The sequence below is a fragment of the Pongo pygmaeus genome, chromosome 10, assembly GCF_028885625.2.
Source record: "Pongo pygmaeus isolate AG05252 chromosome 10, NHGRI_mPonPyg2-v2.0_pri, whole genome shotgun sequence".
Classification (NCBI taxonomy): Eukaryota; Metazoa; Chordata; class Mammalia; order Primates; family Hominidae; genus Pongo; species Pongo pygmaeus.
The window spans coordinates 120,399,864-120,419,994 of NC_072383.2; the positions used below are offsets into that span (position 1 = coordinate 120,399,864).

Sequence of the window (20,131 nt, forward strand, 5' to 3'; positions counted from 1 at the left end):
AGTGGTCAACAGACAAATTTTGTCCGTCTCGTTCACCACCCTACCCAGCTTCAGCACCTAGACCAGTGTTGGCACCCAGTGGGCGCCAAATAAACACTGCTTGAACTCTAGACCTCAGCCACTCTTTTTCCTACAGACCTTGAGCCACCTTGTTCCAAAGGGGATATGGGCCTCAGGAGGCGCCCAGAGGTGACCTCAGGCGGCCCGACCCAGGAGTCCAAGCTCCGGGAGCAGGGCCAAGGGAGCAGCTGCGGAGAGGGGCGGTGCCAGGAGCCGGAGCGGGCAGCCGGGAGCTTTCAGGAAGAGGTGCGGGCGGCGGCGCGCCAAGGACCGTGGGCGGTGCCGTCGGAGCGGGTGGGTCACGTGACACCCACAACAACGCCCACGTCTTGATGGGCGGGGCACAGGTGGGCGGAGAGCATGCAAAACAGCCCAGGGCGGCGGCCAATCGCGGCGCGCGCCGGGGGTCCAGGCCCCGGGGATCCGAGACGCCGCCCGCGCGCAGTCTCTGGTCGCTGCCGCCCGGGGGCTTTTGCTAGCGGCGTCGCGGGCCTGCGTGCTGGGGCAGCGGGCGCTTCTTCGACCTCGTCCTCCTAGTCCTGTGCGGCCGGCCGGGTGAGGCCGGGCCCGCGTAGGGGGCAGTCGGCGGCTGCCTCCGGCGGTGGTGCCTCGCGGCGCCCGGGCCGGCCGCGCCTCGGCGGCGTGCTCCATGCATCCGGAGCCCGCCCCGCCCCCGAGCCGCAGCAGCCCCGAGCTTCCCCCAAGCGGCGGTAGCACCACCAGCGGCAGCCGCCGGAGCCGCCGCCGCAGCGGGGACGGGGAGCCCCCGGGGGCCCCGCCGCCGCCGCCCGCCGTCACCTACCCGGACTGGATCGGCCAGAGTTACTCCGAGGTGATGAGCCTCAACGAGCACTCCATGCAGGCGCTGTCCTGGCGCAAGCTCTACTTGAGCCGCGCCAAGCTCAAAGCCTCCAGCCGGACCTCGGCTCTGCTCTCCGGCTTCGCCATGGTGAGCTCGGGCCGCCCTGCCCTCCCCCCTCTGCTGTCCCGGCTGCTCCCGCCCGCAGCCCCGACGGGGCCCGCTGGGGAGCGGGCTGGGCGGGCCGGGCGGGCCAGAGTGAGGGGAAGAGCTGGGAGAAGCCGTGGTGAGCGCTGCGTGGGGTCAGAGGTGCTGGACGTGAGCACTGGTGGGCGCCGAGTACTCCGATCTGGGGTGGTGACAAGCCATATCGGAGTCCGGGCTCGGGGGGCTTGGGTGCCTCCACATGGCCATGCCTGCCCCAGCAGGAGTGGTAGATGCATCCCGAAGTTAGCTCTGTAAGAAGCCCGCCCCACGTGCGTTCAAGGGGGAAAGGAGGGACTCAGAAGCTCTAACCCAGCTGGGGGCGTCAGGAGGTGGGGATAAGGAAAAAGACCTTGAGCTGTCTTGTGCCCCCGCAGCCGAGGCCGGAAGGTGTTAGCCGTGTTCTTTTATCAGCTCGTATAGGGGATTTCCTGACACCCCTTTTCCACCGCATTTTCCTAGAGCCTCAGCCTGGGGGTTTGACAACCAGTCCCCACCCTCAGTTTTTTCTCCAGAAACTTGCCACTGAGTCACTGCGTGTGAGGGAGGAGGGAGGGACGTGTTCCCGTTGAATGGGCTCATTATTTTTTATTTTTTCGAAGACGGAGTCTCGCTCTGTCGCCCAGGCTGGAGTGCAGTGGTGCAATCTCGGCTCACTGAAACTTCCACCTCCTGGGTTCAAGCGATTCTCATGCCTCAGCCTCCCGAGTAGCTGGGATTACAGGCGCGCACCACCACGCCCGGCTAATTTTTGTGTTCTTAGTAGAGACGGGGTTTCACCCTGTTGGCCAGGCTGATCTTTAACTCTCGACCTTGTGATCTGCCCAAGCTCGGCCTCCCAAAGTGCTGGGATTACAGGCGTTAGCCACCACGCCCGGCCCAATGGGCTCTTTCTTGATCTCGGGGATAGGCAGGCTTTCCTTTCCCCACCATCCCAAAGAGCTGGAGTGCAAAGTCTCTGAGGTGTGGGGTGGGTGAGGCTGCGGATGGGCCTGAGAAGTGGCTCTGGGGATACCCTCAGGCTTGGCATATTGAAGTTTCTCCGTCGCAGGGGACTACATAATGACTACATAATAACTACATTATTACCACTTTCGGTGGTATCAGCCTGCCATGAATGGACTCTGCTCCCCGTCCCTCAGTTCTGTAGACCAGAGCACTCCTGCCCCCGCCACCAGTAAGCTAAGCCCTTGGCCTTGAGGGAGGGAGTGGCTGCACCCTTCGTGTTTTCTTGGGAAGGGAGTGTGTCTGAAACTCTCCCTGCTTTGCCTTGCAGCAGAGCCTGAATTTTTTAAGGCCCAGAGCATGCTGGGCCACAGTGGAAAGGCCGGGAGACGGGGAGTGGGAAGCAGCCCTCCCTGCTCAGTTACTTGCTGCCTGTGTGACCTCAAGCAACTCACTCTCCCTGTCTGGGCCTCAATTCCTGAATCGATCAAAGAAGGCTGCTACTCAAAAGTTTCTCTGACTTTGAGAATAAAATTGAGGGAGCCCCTGAGAGGAGATCAGGGAGTGTGTTTGCATAAACAGACGGCACTCTCATTTTTAGTTTAGATAGGACGGACTTCTGCTCTGTTAGTTTCAAATCCTAAGAGACCAGATTCTGCCTCCTGCCTGAAGAATCTCTGAAAGCAGCAGCTGGCATTTACTAAACACTCACTCAGTGCTAGGTGCCTTAACTCCTGGGCTTACTCCTCAACAACCCTCTGTGGTGATTTAGTCAAAGGGCTTTCCCAAGACTGCACAGCCAGTCCGGTGGAGCAGGATTTGAACCCGGGTCTGCTGGTGTTCAGAACTTGCTCAGGCACTTGTACCCATTGCGGTGTATAGGAACTCTGATTGATGTCCAGTCAGGGATGTGTTAGGACAGGCCTAGGAAATGAGAAATAGGGCAAGAGTTTCTTTTTTTTTTTTTTTTTTTTTTTTTTGAGATGGAGTCTTGCTCTGTCGCCCAGGCTGGAGTGCAGTGGCGCGATCTTGGCTCACTGCAAGCTCTGACTCCTGGGTTCACGCCATTCTCCTGCCTCAGCCTCCCGAGTAGCTGGGACTACAGGCGCCCACCACCACGCCCGGCTAACTTTTTTTGTATTTTTTTAGTAGAGACGGGATTTCACCATGTTAGCCAGGATGGTCTCAATCTCCTGACCTCATGATCCACCTGCCTCGGCCTCCCAAAGTGCTGGGATTACAGGCGTGAGCCACCGCGCCCGGCCGCAAATAAGTTTCTTTTAAGCCAAAGAAAGTTCCATAATTGGTGGGGAGGGAGCTACCAGTTGTCAGCTTTTCCCTGCAGCACTTGGGGTTTAAGATAATGGTTCCCCCTTTTCTTGTGGTCATGAGTTTATAGCTGCCCCAGGCTCCTTCTCACTCCTGAGGGGTGAGATCCAGATGAATGACACTTTCCTGCCTTCTCAAGTCCCCTCTTCTTTTGAAGACAGGCCTCATGGTCAAATGTCACCTCTTTCTCTTGCTAAAAACAGTGTGGGGAAGTCAGGAGACTGGGGCAGCCAGTGGCATGGAGTGGGCCTTGGCCCACCCAGTCTGTCTCTTGGGGACTTTTATTTTCCCCTGCCTGGGTGGAGAAGGCTTCCTGGCTCTGCTGATGGAATCCCCAAAGTTCTGCAGGCAGGGAAGGACCGAATCCCATGATACTCTCCATTCTGCAGTTACAAGAAGGTAACTGCATGTGCCATGAAGTTGGAAATCTATAGGAGGGATGAGATTGGGTGCAGGGTCTGACCATGCCCCACTCCCACTTAGACACCCAGCCTGTAAGTGAGCTTCGGAGAGGAGAGGGTGCCAGCAGCCCCAACGCCATGGTAACAGAGTGACAAGTTTCCTGGATTACTCTTCCTTGGCTTATGAGTCAGCACAACAAACTTCCTGCCCCCAGAGGGCTTCCTTCCCAGAGACCTGGAAAGTCAGAGGAGCTGACTTGACCTTTGATTGCCAAGGGATGGGGTCACCAGGTGAGACTGAGGGAGTGTCTCTCACAAACCCTGGAGGGGATTGAGAGGTTCCCCACTTCATGGGTAGAAGAGCCTGGGCAGGTGGCCGGGAAGTGTTGGGGATGGCCAGTGGGTGACCTCAGGCAAGAGGCTTTACTTCTTTGAAGCCAGTTTTCTTTTCTTTTCTTTTCTTTTTTTTGAGATGGAGTTTCCTCTTTGTTGCCCAGGCTGGAGTGCAGTAGCGCGATCTCGGCTCACTGCAACCTCCGCCTCCTGGGTTCAAGCGATTCTCCTGCCTCAGCCTCCTGAGTAGCTGGGATTACAGGCACACACCACCTCACCCGGCTAATTTTTGTATTTTTAGTAGAGACGGGGTTTCACCATGTTGGCCAGGGTGGTCTCAAACTCCTGACCTCAGGTGATCCACCCGCCTCGGCCTCCCAAAGTGCTGGGATTACAGGTGTGAGCCACCACCCCCGGCCGAAGCCAGTTTTTTAATGTGTACGGAGATGGCAGGTATCCTGCTGTCCCATGGACTCGTATGAAGGTTCCTTATGAGGCTAGACTGGGCCCATGAAACACTGAGGAATTTTCAGGGTCTGATGATGCACACCTTGCCTGGACCCTCTCTGATCTGCAGATGAGATTCTTGCTCCACACGGCATTTCTAGGAACAGCAGGCCTCAGGCGCACCATCCTCTAAACTCTAGTGAGAGATACAAAGCAAGGGGGCCTGGATATAGCATAGCATCAGCATCCCGTAGAGCTCCTTAAGCCCAGAGTACTCTTGTGGGCTTTGATTCAGGCCCTCTGTGCTTCAGTTTATACTTCATTGAGAGGCAGCCAGCCTCAGCCTGACCCCGTCCCCTGCAGGACTGGCGAGCATATGTGGTGATCTAGTCTGCTGGGGAAGGCAGGCTGTAACATTAGCCTAAGCAGAAGATAATTGGGAAGGTCAGTCTGCTGCCGTAAACAAAATGCTTTCCATGACCTGGGATCAATTATTTTTGGATTATCTGCCTCCTCAGTTCTCTGCCCGCCAGCACCCTTTTGTTCCCAAGTTCTAGAGCTGGTTCAGAAGTTGCCTGTAATTTCTATGAAAATGAGTTGGAAGGAACGACTCAAGTCATAAGACACTGAGCCTCTGTGACATATTCAGAGTTCAGGGACAATGTAAATGAGCAAGAAATTGCTATTACTATTCCGAGTACTGATCACTGATAGTAATTATTATTGCTATTGTTGATTGGGCTCTTGCAATAGGCTAGACGGTGCCCGATGTAGCATCTGGTGTGATCGTCCTATAACCAGGTGAGTATAGGTGGTGGTCATTGAGAGGAAAGACTTGCACATGGTCACCTGGCTGGGAAGCTGCAGAGCCCTGTGGCTGTGTGTAGCGCCATTGCTGTGGGAGAGAAAGCATCAGAGAGTGTAGGGGAACAAAGCTGAGAAGCTCAAGCAGGGTAAGGTCAGAACAGACACTTGAGCAAGACAACATGGTTCAAATCCCAGCTCTACCTCTTATAAGGGCAAGACCTTAGGCAAGTCATTTAACCTTTCTGGGCCTCAGTTTCTTCATCTTTAAAATGGAGTACGGCCAGGCGCATTGGCTCACGCTTGTAATCCCAGCACTTTGGGAGTCCGAAGTGGGCAAATCACCTGAGGTCAGAAGTTCAAAACCAGCCTGGCCAACATGGTGAAACCCCATCTCTACTAAAAATACAAAAATTAGCCAGGTGTGGTTGTGCATGCCTGTAATTCCAGCTACTCGGGAGGCTGAGGCAGAAGAATTGCTTGAACCTGGGAGGCGGAGGTTGCAACAAGCAGAGATCGCATCACTGCACTCCACCCTGGGCAACAGAGTGAGACTCCATCTCAAAAAAAAAAAAAAAAAAATTTGTGAAGCACTTACAGTATCTGACCCGAGTATCCCAGAAACTTGCTTACCCTTTTTTTCATTGTGTTAGGGCTGCTAAGGGTTAACTGAGAAGAATCTGGTTCTTGCCGAGCCTTGAGTGTGGTGGAGTTAGGACTTGAGAAAGCCTTCAAGTCAAAGGAAATGGCAGGAACAGTTAAAGATGAGAAATTACAGGGCCTAGGGGAAAGGTACAGGGGCTGTAGGTTGAGGGTCTTCAGGAAGTAGTAGAGAACGGTGAATTTAGCCAGGCAAGATGATGGAGGGCCTTGATTGGGTGGGAAATTTGAACTCTTGGATAGGCAGCAGGGAGCCATTGAAGGTTTTAGACAGGAGTTACGTGATGAATTCTATGATGCTGGTGGGGGTGGTTGTGATTACTGTTTACTGAAACCCTGTTGTGCCAGGCATGAGCCTGAACGCTTTTCTTTTATTCTTACTGAATCCTCAGTATAGCTCTTAAAAGTATGTACTGTAAACAGGAAAACTAAGGCTCCTAGAGGTTAAGATTCTCCAGCTAGTAGAATTCCAGCTCTGGTCTGTCTGGCTGGGAGCCATTTCCACTTTACCACCCTCTCGTTTCCACCACCCATGCAAGTTGTTAACTGGGCTTTTGAGATCTTCCAGACGTGAGATTCTTCGTGCTGGATTTGCACGCTGGGCTATGGAGAAATGGAATTATGCTGTGTCCCCCAAGGGGAGGGTGCTTCCTGCCCAGCAGAGAAGACATTTGTAAAATTTCACAAGTGCCTGTGGCATATTTTTGGAATTCTGACCAAGAGCAGTGTTGAGCCCCACTGACTGCCGGGTCCCTGGCTAATGAAGGATAACTCTGAGTAGGTTTCTAAGACAGCCCTAAGGTAATCAATGTGGGGTGGGGGTGAAGGGTAGAGTTCCTGTAGAGAAATAAAACTGAATATAAAGTTTAAACATAGACAGCAGGCCAGGTGCAGTGGCTCACGCCTGTAATCCCAGTACTTTGAGAGGCCAAGGTAGGAGGGTAGCTGGAGCCTAGGAGTTGGAGACTAGCCTGGGCAACATAGGGAGACCCCATCTGTACAAATAATAAAAAAAAATTAGCCAGGTATTGTGGCAGATGCCTGTGGTCCCAAGTACTTGGGAGGCTGAGGCAGGAGGATCACTCGAGCCCAGAAGGTCAAGGCTGCAGTGAGCTGTAATGGTGCCACTGCACTCCAGTCTGGGTGACAGAGTGAGACTGTATCTCAAAAACAAACAAATAAATAAAATAAACATAGACAGCAGATTTCTCTCTGATGGGGTTTCTAAGGGTTCTTTAATATGATCTCTGGAAGGAACATCTCAGACTGCTAAGACCACAGACTTTTCTTTAGACGATTATCTTGTGGGACTATTATTTGATAGCCCTCTTTGGGGATCATTGATGTCACCCAGGGGTCAGCTGGCTTTTTGTGTAAAGAAGCCACCGGGTCTCAGTGGTAACTGCTCAACTCTGCCATTGTAGCTGGAAAGCAGCACAGATAATAGGTGAGTGAATGGGCATGGCTGTGTGCCAATAAAACTTCATTTACAAAAACTACTGTGTAGGCTCTAGTTTGCTGACCTCTGATCTAAGCCAATCTTTTTTTCTGGGGTGGGGTGCGGGGGGGCACTGAGTTTTGCTCTTGTTGCCCAGGTTGGAGGAGTAGAATGGTGCAATCTCAGCTCACTGCAACCTCTGCCTCCCGGGTTCAAGCGATTCTCCAGCCTCAGCCTCCCGAGTAGCTGGGATTACAGGCATGTACCACCACGCCCGGCTAATTTTGTATTTTTAGTAGAGACGGGGTTTCTCCGTGTTGGTCAGGCTGGTCTCGAACTCCTGACCTCAGGTGACCCTCCCGCCTCTTGCCTCCCGAAGTGCTGGGATTACAGGCATGAGCCACCGTGCCTGGCCCAATTTTTTTTTTTTTTGAGACAGGGTTTCGCTTTTTGTTGCCCAGGCTGGAATGCAATGGTGCAATCTCGGCTCACCACAACCCCCACCTCCTGGGTTCAAGGGATTCTCCTGCCTCAGCCTCCCAAATAGCTGGAATTACAGGCTTGCACTACCACGTCTAGCTAATTTTGTATTTTTAGTAGAGATGGGGTTTCTCCATGTTGGTCAGGCTGGTCTCATCCGACCTCAGGTGATCCGTGCAGCTCGGCCTCCCAAAGTGCTGGGGTTACAGGTGTGAGCCACCGCGCCTGACCCCGTCTCCAAACTTTTGAGCTTATACCCTTATCAAAAAATATTTATGGCTGGGCACGATGGCTCACACCTGTAATCCCAGCACTTTGGGAGGTCGAGGTGGGTGGATCACGAGGTCAGGAGATCGAGACCATCCTGGCTAACATGGTGAAACCCCGTCTCTACTAAAAAATACAAAAAATTAGCCAAGCGTGGTGGTGGGTGCCTGTAGTCCCAGCTACTTGGGAGGCTGAGGCAGGAGAATGGCGTGAACCTGGGAGGCGGATCTTGCAGTGAGCCGAGATTGCATCACGCCACTGCACTCCAGCCTGGGCGACAGAGTGAGACTCCGTCTCAAAAAAAAAAAAAAAAAACCAGGCGTGGTGATGATGTGTGCCTGTAGTCCGTTTGGGATGCTGAGATGGATCACTGAACCCGAGGGGTTGAGGCTGCAGTGAGCTGTGATCACCCAACTGCACCTCAGCCTGCCTGGGCAACAGAATGAGACCCTGCCTCAAAAAAAGAATTAGCCAGTTAAAGAGAAAGTCTGGGTCTGTGCCCCGCTGACCCTGTATGCAAATTCAGCCTATTCATGGCTTGTAACAAATTTACTAAGTTGCAACCAACACATTTTGTTGTTTCTTTCTTTTGATAACTTTGGTACCAAGCTCCTAGTCCTTTTTAGAATGAGATAAGGGTGAAATGAAACAAAGTCGCAGCACACATTGCATCTTGCAAGACCTTATTGATGTGCTGTAAGGCTAAATGTTGATTGGTGAAACTTTTGTTTCTGTTATAAACGCATGTGGGTCTATTTATAGAAACATTTGGAGTCCTGGACTGTCATGGTCAAGACTTTGTAAACCACTGCACACTAGGCCTCAATACCCTCTTAAGAGATGATTTGTATTTGAGGTGCGGCCGGCAGGCTCAGACAGCTCCGGGTGACCCTGCGTGGTTGCGGCTTAGAGGGCCTCATGTTCCAGGCTGCAGCCACCCACCCTCCTAAACGGGTGGACAAGAAAAGAACTAGGCCAGGGGAAGGAAGGCTGTGGGAGCTGAGGTCAGGCCCAGCATGGGAGGGCTGCTTCAGAGGGCCTGGACTTGCAGGCGCCAGGTGCCCAGGGTCTCCATGGAGTCCAGCAGGAGCCAGGAGAGATAGCTGGCAGTCAGGCGAGGTGGGCTGACGCCTGGTACGGTCTGCCAGGGCCAGCCAGGCCTTGCCCTTCGCAGAATTATGTACCCCTCTTCTTGGCCCTTGCTAAGGTTTGGCATCTCTAGCCAAAACCCTATTGGGGGGATCCATGGACCAGTGTGAGGTGGAGCTGGTGGTCTTTTGCCTTTCCTATCCCTTACAGGGCTCGCCTCGCCAGGTTCAGGCGGCCAGTGGCTGGCTGGGGGCTGTTTATTTTGGGCTGACGGGCTATATTTACCTTGTGAAGCTGCGTGCGATCTGATCTGATCCAATCTTGCTGGGGCTCAGCTGGGGCCCTGGCAGTCAGCTGCCAGATCTGTAGGGCCCCTGGCCCTCCCCGTCCCCACCCAAGGGGAGATTTCCAGAGCAGGAAGTATCCTGGAAAAAGTGGTGGCATTTATTCCTGTGAATTTTTCATCAAGCTCCGTGACACATGCCAACCGTTCCTTTCTTCTCACTTTGAATCATTCTTTTACTCAGCCCCCTGAACCCTGTGGCATTGAACTTGGTTCCAAGTGTGGGCACATACAGCCTGCCTATGTGGACGGAGTTCCAGGAATCGTAGGGTCTGGTGAGGGTAATGGGGTTTCTTCCGGAGCAGGGCAGCAGGCCCTTTCCTCTTCCTTGGAGAGCCCAGCCTCTCCCTTCTCCCCAGCCCAAGACCTCAGGGAGGGCTGGCGAGTGTGGGTGTCCCCGGGCCGTGTGCGTCCCAACAGCTGCACTGCTTTCTGGCCCTGGAGCCTGTGTGTGTGACAAATGGTGTGGAATGTGGTGGTCTCTGTCCTGTGGAGGTGGCCATCAGGCCAGGTGTGGCGTGGGGTACACATCCTTGTGGCTGAGGTTTGGAGCTGGGGCTGCCTCTAAATATAGCAAGCGAGGCCCAGAGTTGGGGTTGGAAGGTGGGTATGTGGGGTCCCTGTCTCCAGTCTGAGCTGAGGGTATCCAGGCACTATTTCTCTTCCATCCACTTCAAGCTCTGTTTTTCTCCTTTTTTCTTTTCTTTTCTTTTTTTTAGAGATAGAGTCTTGCTCTGTTGCCCAGGTTGTAGTGCAGTGATGCGATCATAGTTCACTGCAGCCTCGAACTCCTGGGCTCAAGGGATCCTCCTGCCTTAGCCTCTCAACTAGCTGGGACTGGCCGGGTGCGGTGGCTCACACCTGTAATCCCAGCACTTTGTGAGGCTGAGGTGGGGAGATCATCTGAGGTCGGGAGTTCAAGACCAGCCTGACCAACAATTTGAAACCCCGTCTCTACTAAAAATACAAAAGTTAGCTGGGCATAGTGGCGGGCGCCTGTAATCCCAGCTACTCAGGAGGCTGAGGCAGGCGAATCGCTTGAACCCGGGAGGGGGAGGTTGCAGTGAGCCAAATTGTGCCAGTGCATTCCAGCCTGGGTGACAGAGTGAGACTCCATCTCAAAAAACAAAAAGTAGCTACAGGCATGCCCCACTATATCCAGCTAATTGTGTGTGTGTGTGTGTGTGTGTGTGTGTGTGTGTGTGTGAGAGAGACACAGGGTCTCACTTTGTTGCCCAGGCTGGAGTGCAGTAGCGCAATCACGGCTCATTGTAGCCTCAACTTCCTGGGCTTAAGGGATTCTCTCACCTCAGCCTCCTGAGTAGCTAGGACTACAGGTATACTCACTACACCCAGCTAATTTTTTGATTTTGTAGAGATGAGGTCTCACTGTGTTGCCCAAGGAGATCTCAAATTCCTGGCCTCAAGTGATCCTCCTACATCAGCTCCCTAAATTGCTGGATTACAGGTGTGTGCCTGCTTTATGTGTTTTTCTTTCTTTTTTTTTTTTTTTTAGACAGAGTTTCGCTCTTGTTGCCCAGACTGGAGTGCAATCGCGATCTTGGTTCACTGCAACCTCCACCTCCTGGGTTCAAGCGATTCTCCTGCCTCAGCCTCCTGAGCAGCTGGGACTACAGGCACGCATTACCATGCTCAGCTAATTTTTGTATTTTTAGTAGAGACGGGGTTTCACCACGTTGGCCAGGCTGGTCTCAAGCTCTTGACCTCGTGATCCACCCACCTTGGCCTCCCAAAGTGCTGAGATTGCAGACGTGAGCCACCACGCCCAGCCCTGTGTTTTTCTTTTTAACCAAGATTTCTTTAGCTGCTGTAGCTGGCCCTATGCTAAACATCTACATATGAAAACTACATTGAATGTCAACCACCATGTGAGGGAGGCGCTCCTTTGCCCCCTTCATACCCGGGCTGTGGAGCCAAGTGGACTTGGTTTTGAATCCAGCAGTGGAGTAACCCTTTGGACAGCTGACATCACCTTTCTGAATCTCAGTTTCCTCGTTTGTAAAAGAAGAATAATGGTATTAGTAACTTGTGGGATTCTCTCTTTTTTTTTTTTTTTTTGAGACAGACCATGCTCTGTCACCAAGGCTGGAGTGCAGTGGCGCTATCTTGGTTCACTGCAACCTCTGCCTCCCGGGTTCAAGCGATTCTCCTGCCTCAGCCTCCCAATTAGCTGGGATTACAGGTGCCTGCCACCACACCCCAGCTAATTTTTTTTTTTTGAGATGGAGTCTCACTCTGTTGCCCACACTGGAGTGTAGTGGCACGATTTCGGCTCACTGCAGCCTCCATCTCCAGGTTCAAGCGATTCTCTTACCTCAGCCTCCCAATTTTCTGGGATTACAGGTGTGTGCCACCACATTCAGCTAATTTTTTTGTATTTTTAGTAGAGGCGGGGTTTCACCATGTTGGCTAGGCTGATCTTGAACTCCTAACCTCAAGTTATCCTCCTGCTTCGGCCTCCCAGAGTGCTGGGATTACAGGCATGAGCCATCACATCTGGCCCATGCCTGACTAATTTTTGTATTTTTAGTAGAGACAGGGTTTCACCATGTTGGCCAGGCTGGTCTCGAACTCCTGGCCTCAAGTGATCCGCCTTCCTCAGCTTCCCAATGTGCTGGGATTACAGGCATGAGCCACCGCCCCTGTCAGCCTCTATTTTATAGATGTGCAAGCTGTGGCACAGAGAGGTTGAGATCCTTATGCAAGGTCAACAGCTTTGTAAGTGGAGGAGCCAGTTTGCAGCCAGCTGTGTGGTTTGTTCTGCGGTCCTGACTGCATAGAGGGGCAGAGACACTACCTCGGGGGTCGCTGGGGCACAGGTGAGGCGCCAAGTAGGGAGCAGAATGGGACTGTAGACCTGTGTACAGGCTCCCCATACACACCCCAGCGGCCAGCTCGGGGCCTGAGCCACCTAAAGGCTCCAGACATTTCCAGTGAGTGGATCAGTAGCAGTGGACCTGGGGCAGCTCAGCAATGGCCGCTGCTGCTTGTCCTGTCTTGGGTTTCAGGTTCCGGGGTGGCAGGCCAGAGCAGGAAGAGGAAGTGCTGGGGGTGGGGAGGTGGCAGAAGACACTGGCTGCTGGACGGGGCTCCCCTCTTCCAGGTGTGGGCAGGCCTGGGGGCAGAGACAAGGGAGCTGCAGGATGTGGCCCTCCATCTGCCGTGCCCTGGTGACCTACCCCACGTCTTGTGTCCAGCACCCACATGTGCTGAGACACCCTCACCCGCATGGACTCAGAATTCTCAGGGCTGGCTTTCGGCCACCAAAAATCTTCAACACGGTAGAAATCCTGATGGCACTGCCCCAAATTTATATGAGCTTGAAATGTTTTGTAAACGCCTGGACTGAAAAGTACATACCGCCATCCACTGTGGGCGTTCTTAGACAAAAGCCTGTGAATCCTGTTGAAATTGTCAGAACAGTCCTGTGAATAAATGATACTTGGCTGTTTTAAGGAGAGTGTCCACCATCTTCAGATTCTCAGAGATGTCCGACCCCAAGTCAGATCCAGATTGTGACCTTCATCTCGCTGCATCCCCTTTTTTTATGGGTGTTGAGGAGGGTCTTGGCCAAGGTTACCGGTAAACAGGCAGTTATGGAGCTGGAACATGGGTTTGCCAGTTTGGCCTGGCGTTCTTTCTGCCTGAGCGTGCCCCTCTGCAGGAGGGTAGAAGCCCCAGGAGGATGTTGTAAAGAGACTGTGGGGTGGGGATGAGGTTCCTAAACCAGGTAATAATAAAGCTCACTTTTATTGAGGGTTTGTTGTGTGCGGGACACTACCTGTTTTACATAGATTGACTCTCTTAATCCTCACAGGAAGCCTTCGAGGCTTGTCCCATTATTCCCATTTTACAGATGTGGAAACAGAGGCACAGAAAGTTGAAAGCTTGCCAGAGTCGTACAGCCTAATCAAGGGCAGGGGAGTCAGGGCTCAAGCAAGGCAGACTGTAAAAGGAGAGCGGTGGGGAAGGAAGGAGCCCACACCCCTACCTAGGGCAGGAAGGGTGAGGACAGGAATTCCCTGCCTGCTGGGGGCCAGGCTGGTGTACGGCTAATGGAGAAACTTCAACATTAGGCTTCCCACTCTGAGCCTGCCACATACATAGCAAACACCTTATAAAGAGTCACTGTCCTTGATGGAATGACTGCCATAGGTATCCGCCGTCTCCCTACCCCTGTCCCTCCAGCCCTCATGGGTTGACCGTGGTTGTGTGCCCACTGCCCGCTGCTCCCGGCCCAGATCTGATGAGCTGGCTCCTTTGCATTGGGGTGACTTGCAAGGCCCAGGTGAGGAGCAGCGGGTGTCTGGCCCGGAGCATGCCCCTGGTGACCTCGGGTCCACAGGTCTCCAGGAACTGGGGGCAGCTGGTGCGTCAGCCCTGGGGCTGGGGAGGAGACAGCCCCAGGGTGTACTGGCCACCCAGCCTGCACCAGGGCTGGGCCCATCGTTTCTGGGAAGTCTGCTCTGTATGTCAGGTCGTGCACTGTGTTCTCAGAAGGGCCTGGATGTGCCCTGGGAGGGCAGCCACCACCCCTCTGCATGTCCCCAGAGCAGGGCATGAAGGAGAAGCCTCTGCTTGGGTGTGAGGATGTGGGGCCAGCAGGAATGGTGGCTGGTGATTGCTTTTTTTAATGCTTTTATTTTAACCATAGTAAAATACGCATAACAAAATTTATTTTGACCACTGATAGTGGTTGGTATTAATTTTAATTTTTTAATTATTATTATTATTATTTTTGAGTTAGAGTCTCACTCTGTTGCCCAGGCTGGAGTGCAGTGGCACGATCTCAGCTCACTGCAACCTCCGCCGCCCGGGTTCAAGTGATTCTCCTGCCTCAGCCTCCCAAGTAGCTGGGATTACAGGCGTGTGCCACCACGCTCAGCTAATTTTTGTATTTTTAGTAGAGATGGGGTTTCACCACGTTGGCCAGGCTGGTCTCCCAACTCCTGACCTCAGGTGATCCACCCACCTCAACTTCCCAAAGTGCTGGGATTACAGGCATGAGCCACTGGGCCCGGCCTGATTTTATTTTTTTTAGAGACAAGGTCTTGCTCTGGTGCCCAGACTGGAGGGCCGTGGGGCAGTCATAGCTCACCACCACCTCAAACTCCTGGGCTCCAGCGATCCTTCCCCGCCAGACTCCCAAGTAGCTAGAACTACAGGTGTGCACCACCACCCCCAGCTAATTAAACAAATTTTTTTTATAGAGGTGGGGTTTCTCTGTGTTGCCTGGCTGCTCTCGAACTCCTGGCCTCAAGCAGTCCTCCCACCGCAGCCTCCACAAGTATTGAGATTACAGGCGTGAGCCACTGTGCCTGTCCTGCGGCTGGTTTCTAATACCTGGCCAGGTGGTAATAGCAGTGTTTTGGGAGGTGGTTACCATGTGCCAGCTCTCATTTAATTGTGAAAATAATTCTATGAATTGACTGAGTGTGGTGGCTCACCCCTGTAATCCCAACACTTTGGGAGGCTGAGGCAGACAGGTGGGTCACCTGAGGTTGGGAGTTCGAGACCAGCCTGGCCAACATGGTGAAACCCCGTCTCTACCAAAAGTACAAAAAATTAGCAAGGTGTGGTGTAGTCCCAGGTACTCAGGAAGCTGAGGCAGGAGGATCACTTGAACCCGGGAGTGGAGGTTGCAGTCAGCCAAGATTGCACCACTGGGCTCCAGCCTGGGCAAAAGAGCACGACTCTGTCTGGAAAAAAAAAAAAAATCCTATGAACTACTATTATGTCCCTATTTTACAGATAAGAAAGTCGAGGCTCAGGCCGGGCGCGGTGGCTCACACCTGTAATCCCAGCACTTTGGGAGGCCAAGGCGGGCAGATCACGAGGTCAGAAGATCGAGACCATCCTGGCTAACATGGTGAAACCCCGTCTCTACTAAAAATACAAAAAATTAGCCGGGCATGGTGGCAGGCACCTGTAGTCCCGGCTACTCGGGAGGCTGAGGCAGGAGAATGGCGTGAACCTGGGAGGCGGAGCTTGCAGTGAGCCGAGATCGTGACACTGCACTCCAGCCTGGAAACAGTGGGACTCGGTCTCAAAAAAAAAAAAAAGAAAAGAAAAGAAAGTCGAGGCTCAGAGAGGTTAAGTGACTTTCCCAGGGTTGCACAATTGGTGAGTGCCAGGGCTGAGATTCAGATCCAGGCAGCCTTGACTCTTGCTTTCTGTAGGACTTTCTGCCACTCTCATCCACGAGTGGATAGGCCTTACTATCCCCATTGTAGACATATGAAAACTGAGGCTGGGAGAGGCCAAGTGACTGGCCAGGGTCCCAGAGCCTGACAGGAGGAGAGCTAGGACTGAAGAGTAGCAGTGTGGGCCGGGACCGCTGCCACTCATCCTGCCTGTCCCCCCCAACAGGTGGCGATGGTGGAGGTGCAGCTGGACGCTGACCACGACTACCCGCCGGGGCTGCTCATCGCCTTCAGCGCCTGCACCACAGTGCTGGTGGCTGTGCACCTGTTTGCGCTCATGATCAGCACCTGCATCCTGCCCAACATCGAGGCGGTGAGCAACGTGCACAATCTCAACTCGGTCAAGGAGTCCCCCCACGAGCGCATGCACCGCCACATCGAGCTGGCCTGGGCCTTCTCCACCGTCATCGGCACGCTGCTCTTCCTGGCCGAGGTCGTCCTGCTCTGCTGGGTCAAGTTCTTGCCCCTCAAGAAGCAGCCAGGCCAGCCAAGGCCCACCAGCAAGCCCCCCACCGGTGGCGCAGCAGCCAACGTCAGCACCAGCGGCATCACCCCGGGCCAGGCAGCCGCCATCGCCTCGACCACCATCATGGTGCCCTTCGGCCTGATCTTTATCGTCTTTGCCGTCCACTTCTACCGCTCACTGGTCAGCCATAAGACGGACCGACAGTTCCAGGAGCTCAACGAGCTGGCGGAGTTTGCCCGTTTACAGGACCAGCTGGACCACAGAGGGGACCACCCCCTGACGCCCGGCAGCCACTATGCCTAGGCCCATGTGGTCTGGGCCCTTCCAGTGCTTTGGCCTTATGCCCTTCCCCATGACCTTGTCCTGCCCCAGCCTCACGGACAGCCTGTGCAGGGGGCTGGGCTTCAGCAAGGGGCAGAGCGTGGAGGGAAGAGGCTTTTTATAAGAGAAATTTCTGCACTTTGAAACTGTCCTCTAAGAGAATAAGCATTTCCTGTTCTTCCAGCTCCAGGTCCACCTGTTAGGAGGCGGTGGGGGGCCAAAGTGGGGCCACACACTTGCTGTGTCCCGTCTCCTCCCCTGTGCCAGTGCCACCTGGGTGCCTCCTCCTGTCCTGTCCTGTCTCAACCTCCCTCCCGTCCAGCGTTGAGTGTGTACGTGTGTGTGACACATAAATATACTCATAAGGACACCTCCTTCCCGTGTCTTGTATTTGTTGGGCCTGGTCTACTGCTCACCCTGGTCAGGTGAGCCTCTACGAAAACTTAAAACAAATTTTAAGCCAGGTATGGTGGCACATACCCGTGGTCTCAGCTATTCAGGAGGCCAAGGCAGGAGGATCTCTTGAGCCCAGGAGTTTGAGATCCCATCTCAAACAAAAAATACAAAAATTAGCCAGCCACAGCGCCTGCAGTTCCAGCTCCTTTGAGAGACTGAGGCAGGAAGATTGCCTAAGCCCAGGAGGCCAAGTCTGCAGTGAGCTATGGTAACACCACTGCACTCCAACCTGGGCAACAGAGGGGGACTTTGTCTCTAAAAAAATAGAAAAATTTGCCCGGCACGGTGGCTCACGCCTGTAATCCTAGCCCTTTGGAAGGCCAAGGCGGGCAGATCACTTGAGGTCGGGAGTTCGAGACCAGCCTGACCAACATGGAGAAACCCCGTCTGTACTAAAAATACAAAATTAGCTGGGTTTGGTGGCGCATGCTTGTAATCCTAGCTACTCGGGAGGCTGAGGCAGGAGAATGGCTTGAACCCAGGAGGCAGAGGTTGCAGTGAGCTGAGATCATGCCATTGCACTCCAGCCTGGGCAACAACAGTGAAACTCCGTCTCAAAAACAAAAAAAAGAAAAGAAAAATTCAACATTTTATTTTGAGAAATTTCAAACCTACAAAAAGTTGCAGAAAGTGTCTATCTGAAATACATATTCAGTCTTTTCTTTAGAAGTCTTTTTTTTTTTTTTTTTTGGAAATAGAGCCTCACTCTGTCACCCAGGCTGGAGTGCAGTGGCGTGATCTGTAAAATCACCGTGAGCACTGACTTAGCACATACTGGACAGTTGCTCCTAGGAGAAATACAAGGTTGCATTCCTGTGAGCTTTGGTCATGATATTTTCATCAGCTGATCAATATGTAATCTTGTTTTATGTGTATTTCTGTTTAAAGATTCATATATATGTGTGTATATATATACATATATATATATATATATATGGTTGAGTTGTTACCATTGAACTCACAGCCCACAGGACTAGAACACATGCCTAAATAAAGTTTATCTAACATACTTGTTTTCTCCATATGTGTATCCATCATAACCTTCTTGCACTGAGGAATATTAGACAATAAATATATATATGTATATTAGACAATATATATATGTATATATGTGGACATATATTTTTTGAGACAGAGTTTTGCTCTTGTTGCCCAGGCTGGAGTGCAATGGCACGATCTCTGCTCACTGCAACCTCCACCTTCTGGTTTCTTTTTTTTGTTTGAAACAAAGTCTTACTTTGTTGCGCAGGCTCCAGTGCAGTGGCACAATCTCGGCTCACTACAGCCTTTGCCTTCCAGGTTCAAGTGATTCTCCTGCCTCAGCCTCTTGAGTAGCTGGGATTATAGGCATGCACCACCATGCCCAGCTGATTTTTGTGTTTTTAGTAGAGACGGGGTTTTACCATGTTGGCCAGGCTGGTCTCGAACTCCTGACCTCAAGCAATCCACCCGCCTGGGCCTCCCAAAGTGCTAGGATTACAGGCGTGAGCCACCGTGCCCAGCCCGCCTTCTGGTTTCCAGCGATTCTCGTGCCTCAGCCTCCTGAATACTTGGGATTACAGGCACCGGCTACCACACCCGGCTAATTTTTTTGTATTGTTAGTAGAGACAGGGTTTTGCTGTGTGGGCCAGGCTGGTCTGGAACTCCTGACCCCGTGATCCACCCACCTTGGCCTCCCAAAGTGCTGGGATTACAGGCGTGAGCCACTGCATCCGGCCTATTATTATATATATATTTTTTGAAACAGTCTCACTCCATCCTCCAGGCTGGAGTGCAGTGGCACAATCTCTGTTCACATGCAACTTCGCTTCCTAGGTTCAAGTGATTCTTCTGCCTCAGCCTCCCAAGTAGCTAGAATCACAGGAGCGTGCCACCACACCCAGCAAATTTTTGTATTTTTAGTAGACAGGGGATTTCACGAAGTTGGCCAGGCTGGTCTCGAACTCCTGACCTCAACGTTATCTGCCCACCTCAGCCTCCCAAAGTGCTGGGATTACAGACATGAGCCACTGCTCCCTGCCTATTTTATTTTAGAGACAGGATTTCCCTGTGTCACCCAGGCTGGAGTACAGTGGCATGACCATAGCTCACTGTAACCACCAACTCCTGAGCTGAAGTGATCCTCCCTGCGGTGAGCTCTGGTCACTCCACCTCCCGAGTAGCTAGGACCACAGGCACATACCACCATGCCCAGCTATTTTTTTTTTTTTTTTTTTTGAGACGGAGTTTCACTCTTGTTGCCCAGGCTGGAGTGCGATGGTGCGATCTCAGCTCACAGCAATCTCCACCTCCTGGGTTCAAGCCATTCTCCTGCCTCAGCCTCCTGAGTAGCTGGGATTACAGGCATGCAACACCATGCCCAGCTAATTTTGTATTTTTAGTAGAGATGGGGTTTCTCCATGTTGGTCAGGCTGGTCTCGAACTCTGGACCTCAGGTGATCCGCCCACCTCGGCCTCCCAAAGTGCTGGGATTACAGGTGTGAGCCACCGCGCCCGGCGTTTTTTTTGTTTTGTTTTTTTTTTTGAGATAGAGTTTTACTCTTGTTGCCTAGGCTAGAGTGCAATGGTGCGATCTCGGCTCACTGCAACTTCCACTTCTTGGGTTCAAATGATTCTCCTGCCTTAGCCTCCTGGGTAGCTGGGATTACAGGCGTCTGCCAGCACACCCAGCTAATTTTTTTTTGTAGTTTTAGTAGAGATGGGGTTTCAACATGTTGGGCAGGCTGGTCTCAAACTCCCGACCTCAGGTGATCCACTGCCTCGGCCTCCCAAAGTACTGGTATTACAGGCGTGAGGCACCGTGCCCAGCCATGCCCAGCTAATTTTTCTAAAAAATTTTGTCGAGATGGGGTCTCGCCATGTTGCCCAAGCTGGTCTTGAACTCCTGAGCTCAAGTGATCCTCTCAGCCACCAAAAGCAGTGGGTTTGTAGGCATGAGCCACTGCACCCAGCTGGGAACCATTATAAATGGGAAAATCACCAACAAGAAGCATAAAAATGTGGAAAATGTGACACTAAGTAGACCGTGAAAAGGACACTTGTTTGCAGTATGAGAGCTGAGACA

The 20,131-nt window shown here is 52.7% G+C and overlaps 1 protein-coding gene across 1 annotated transcript; it reads left to right on the forward strand.

Moving 5' to 3' along the window:
* The first annotated feature begins 453 nt into the window (after window positions 1-453).
* Window positions 454-16,984, forward strand: LOC129010110 (calcium release-activated calcium channel protein 1). Its single transcript, XM_054443927.2, has 2 exons — window positions 454-1,009; window positions 15,990-16,984. The coding sequence occupies exons 1-2, from the start codon at window positions 710-712 to the stop codon at window positions 16,590-16,592; spliced, it is 903 nt and encodes a 300-aa protein (XP_054299902.1). The 5' UTR covers window positions 454-709; the 3' UTR covers window positions 16,593-16,984.
* The last annotated feature ends 3,147 nt before the right edge of the window (window positions 16,985-20,131 follow it).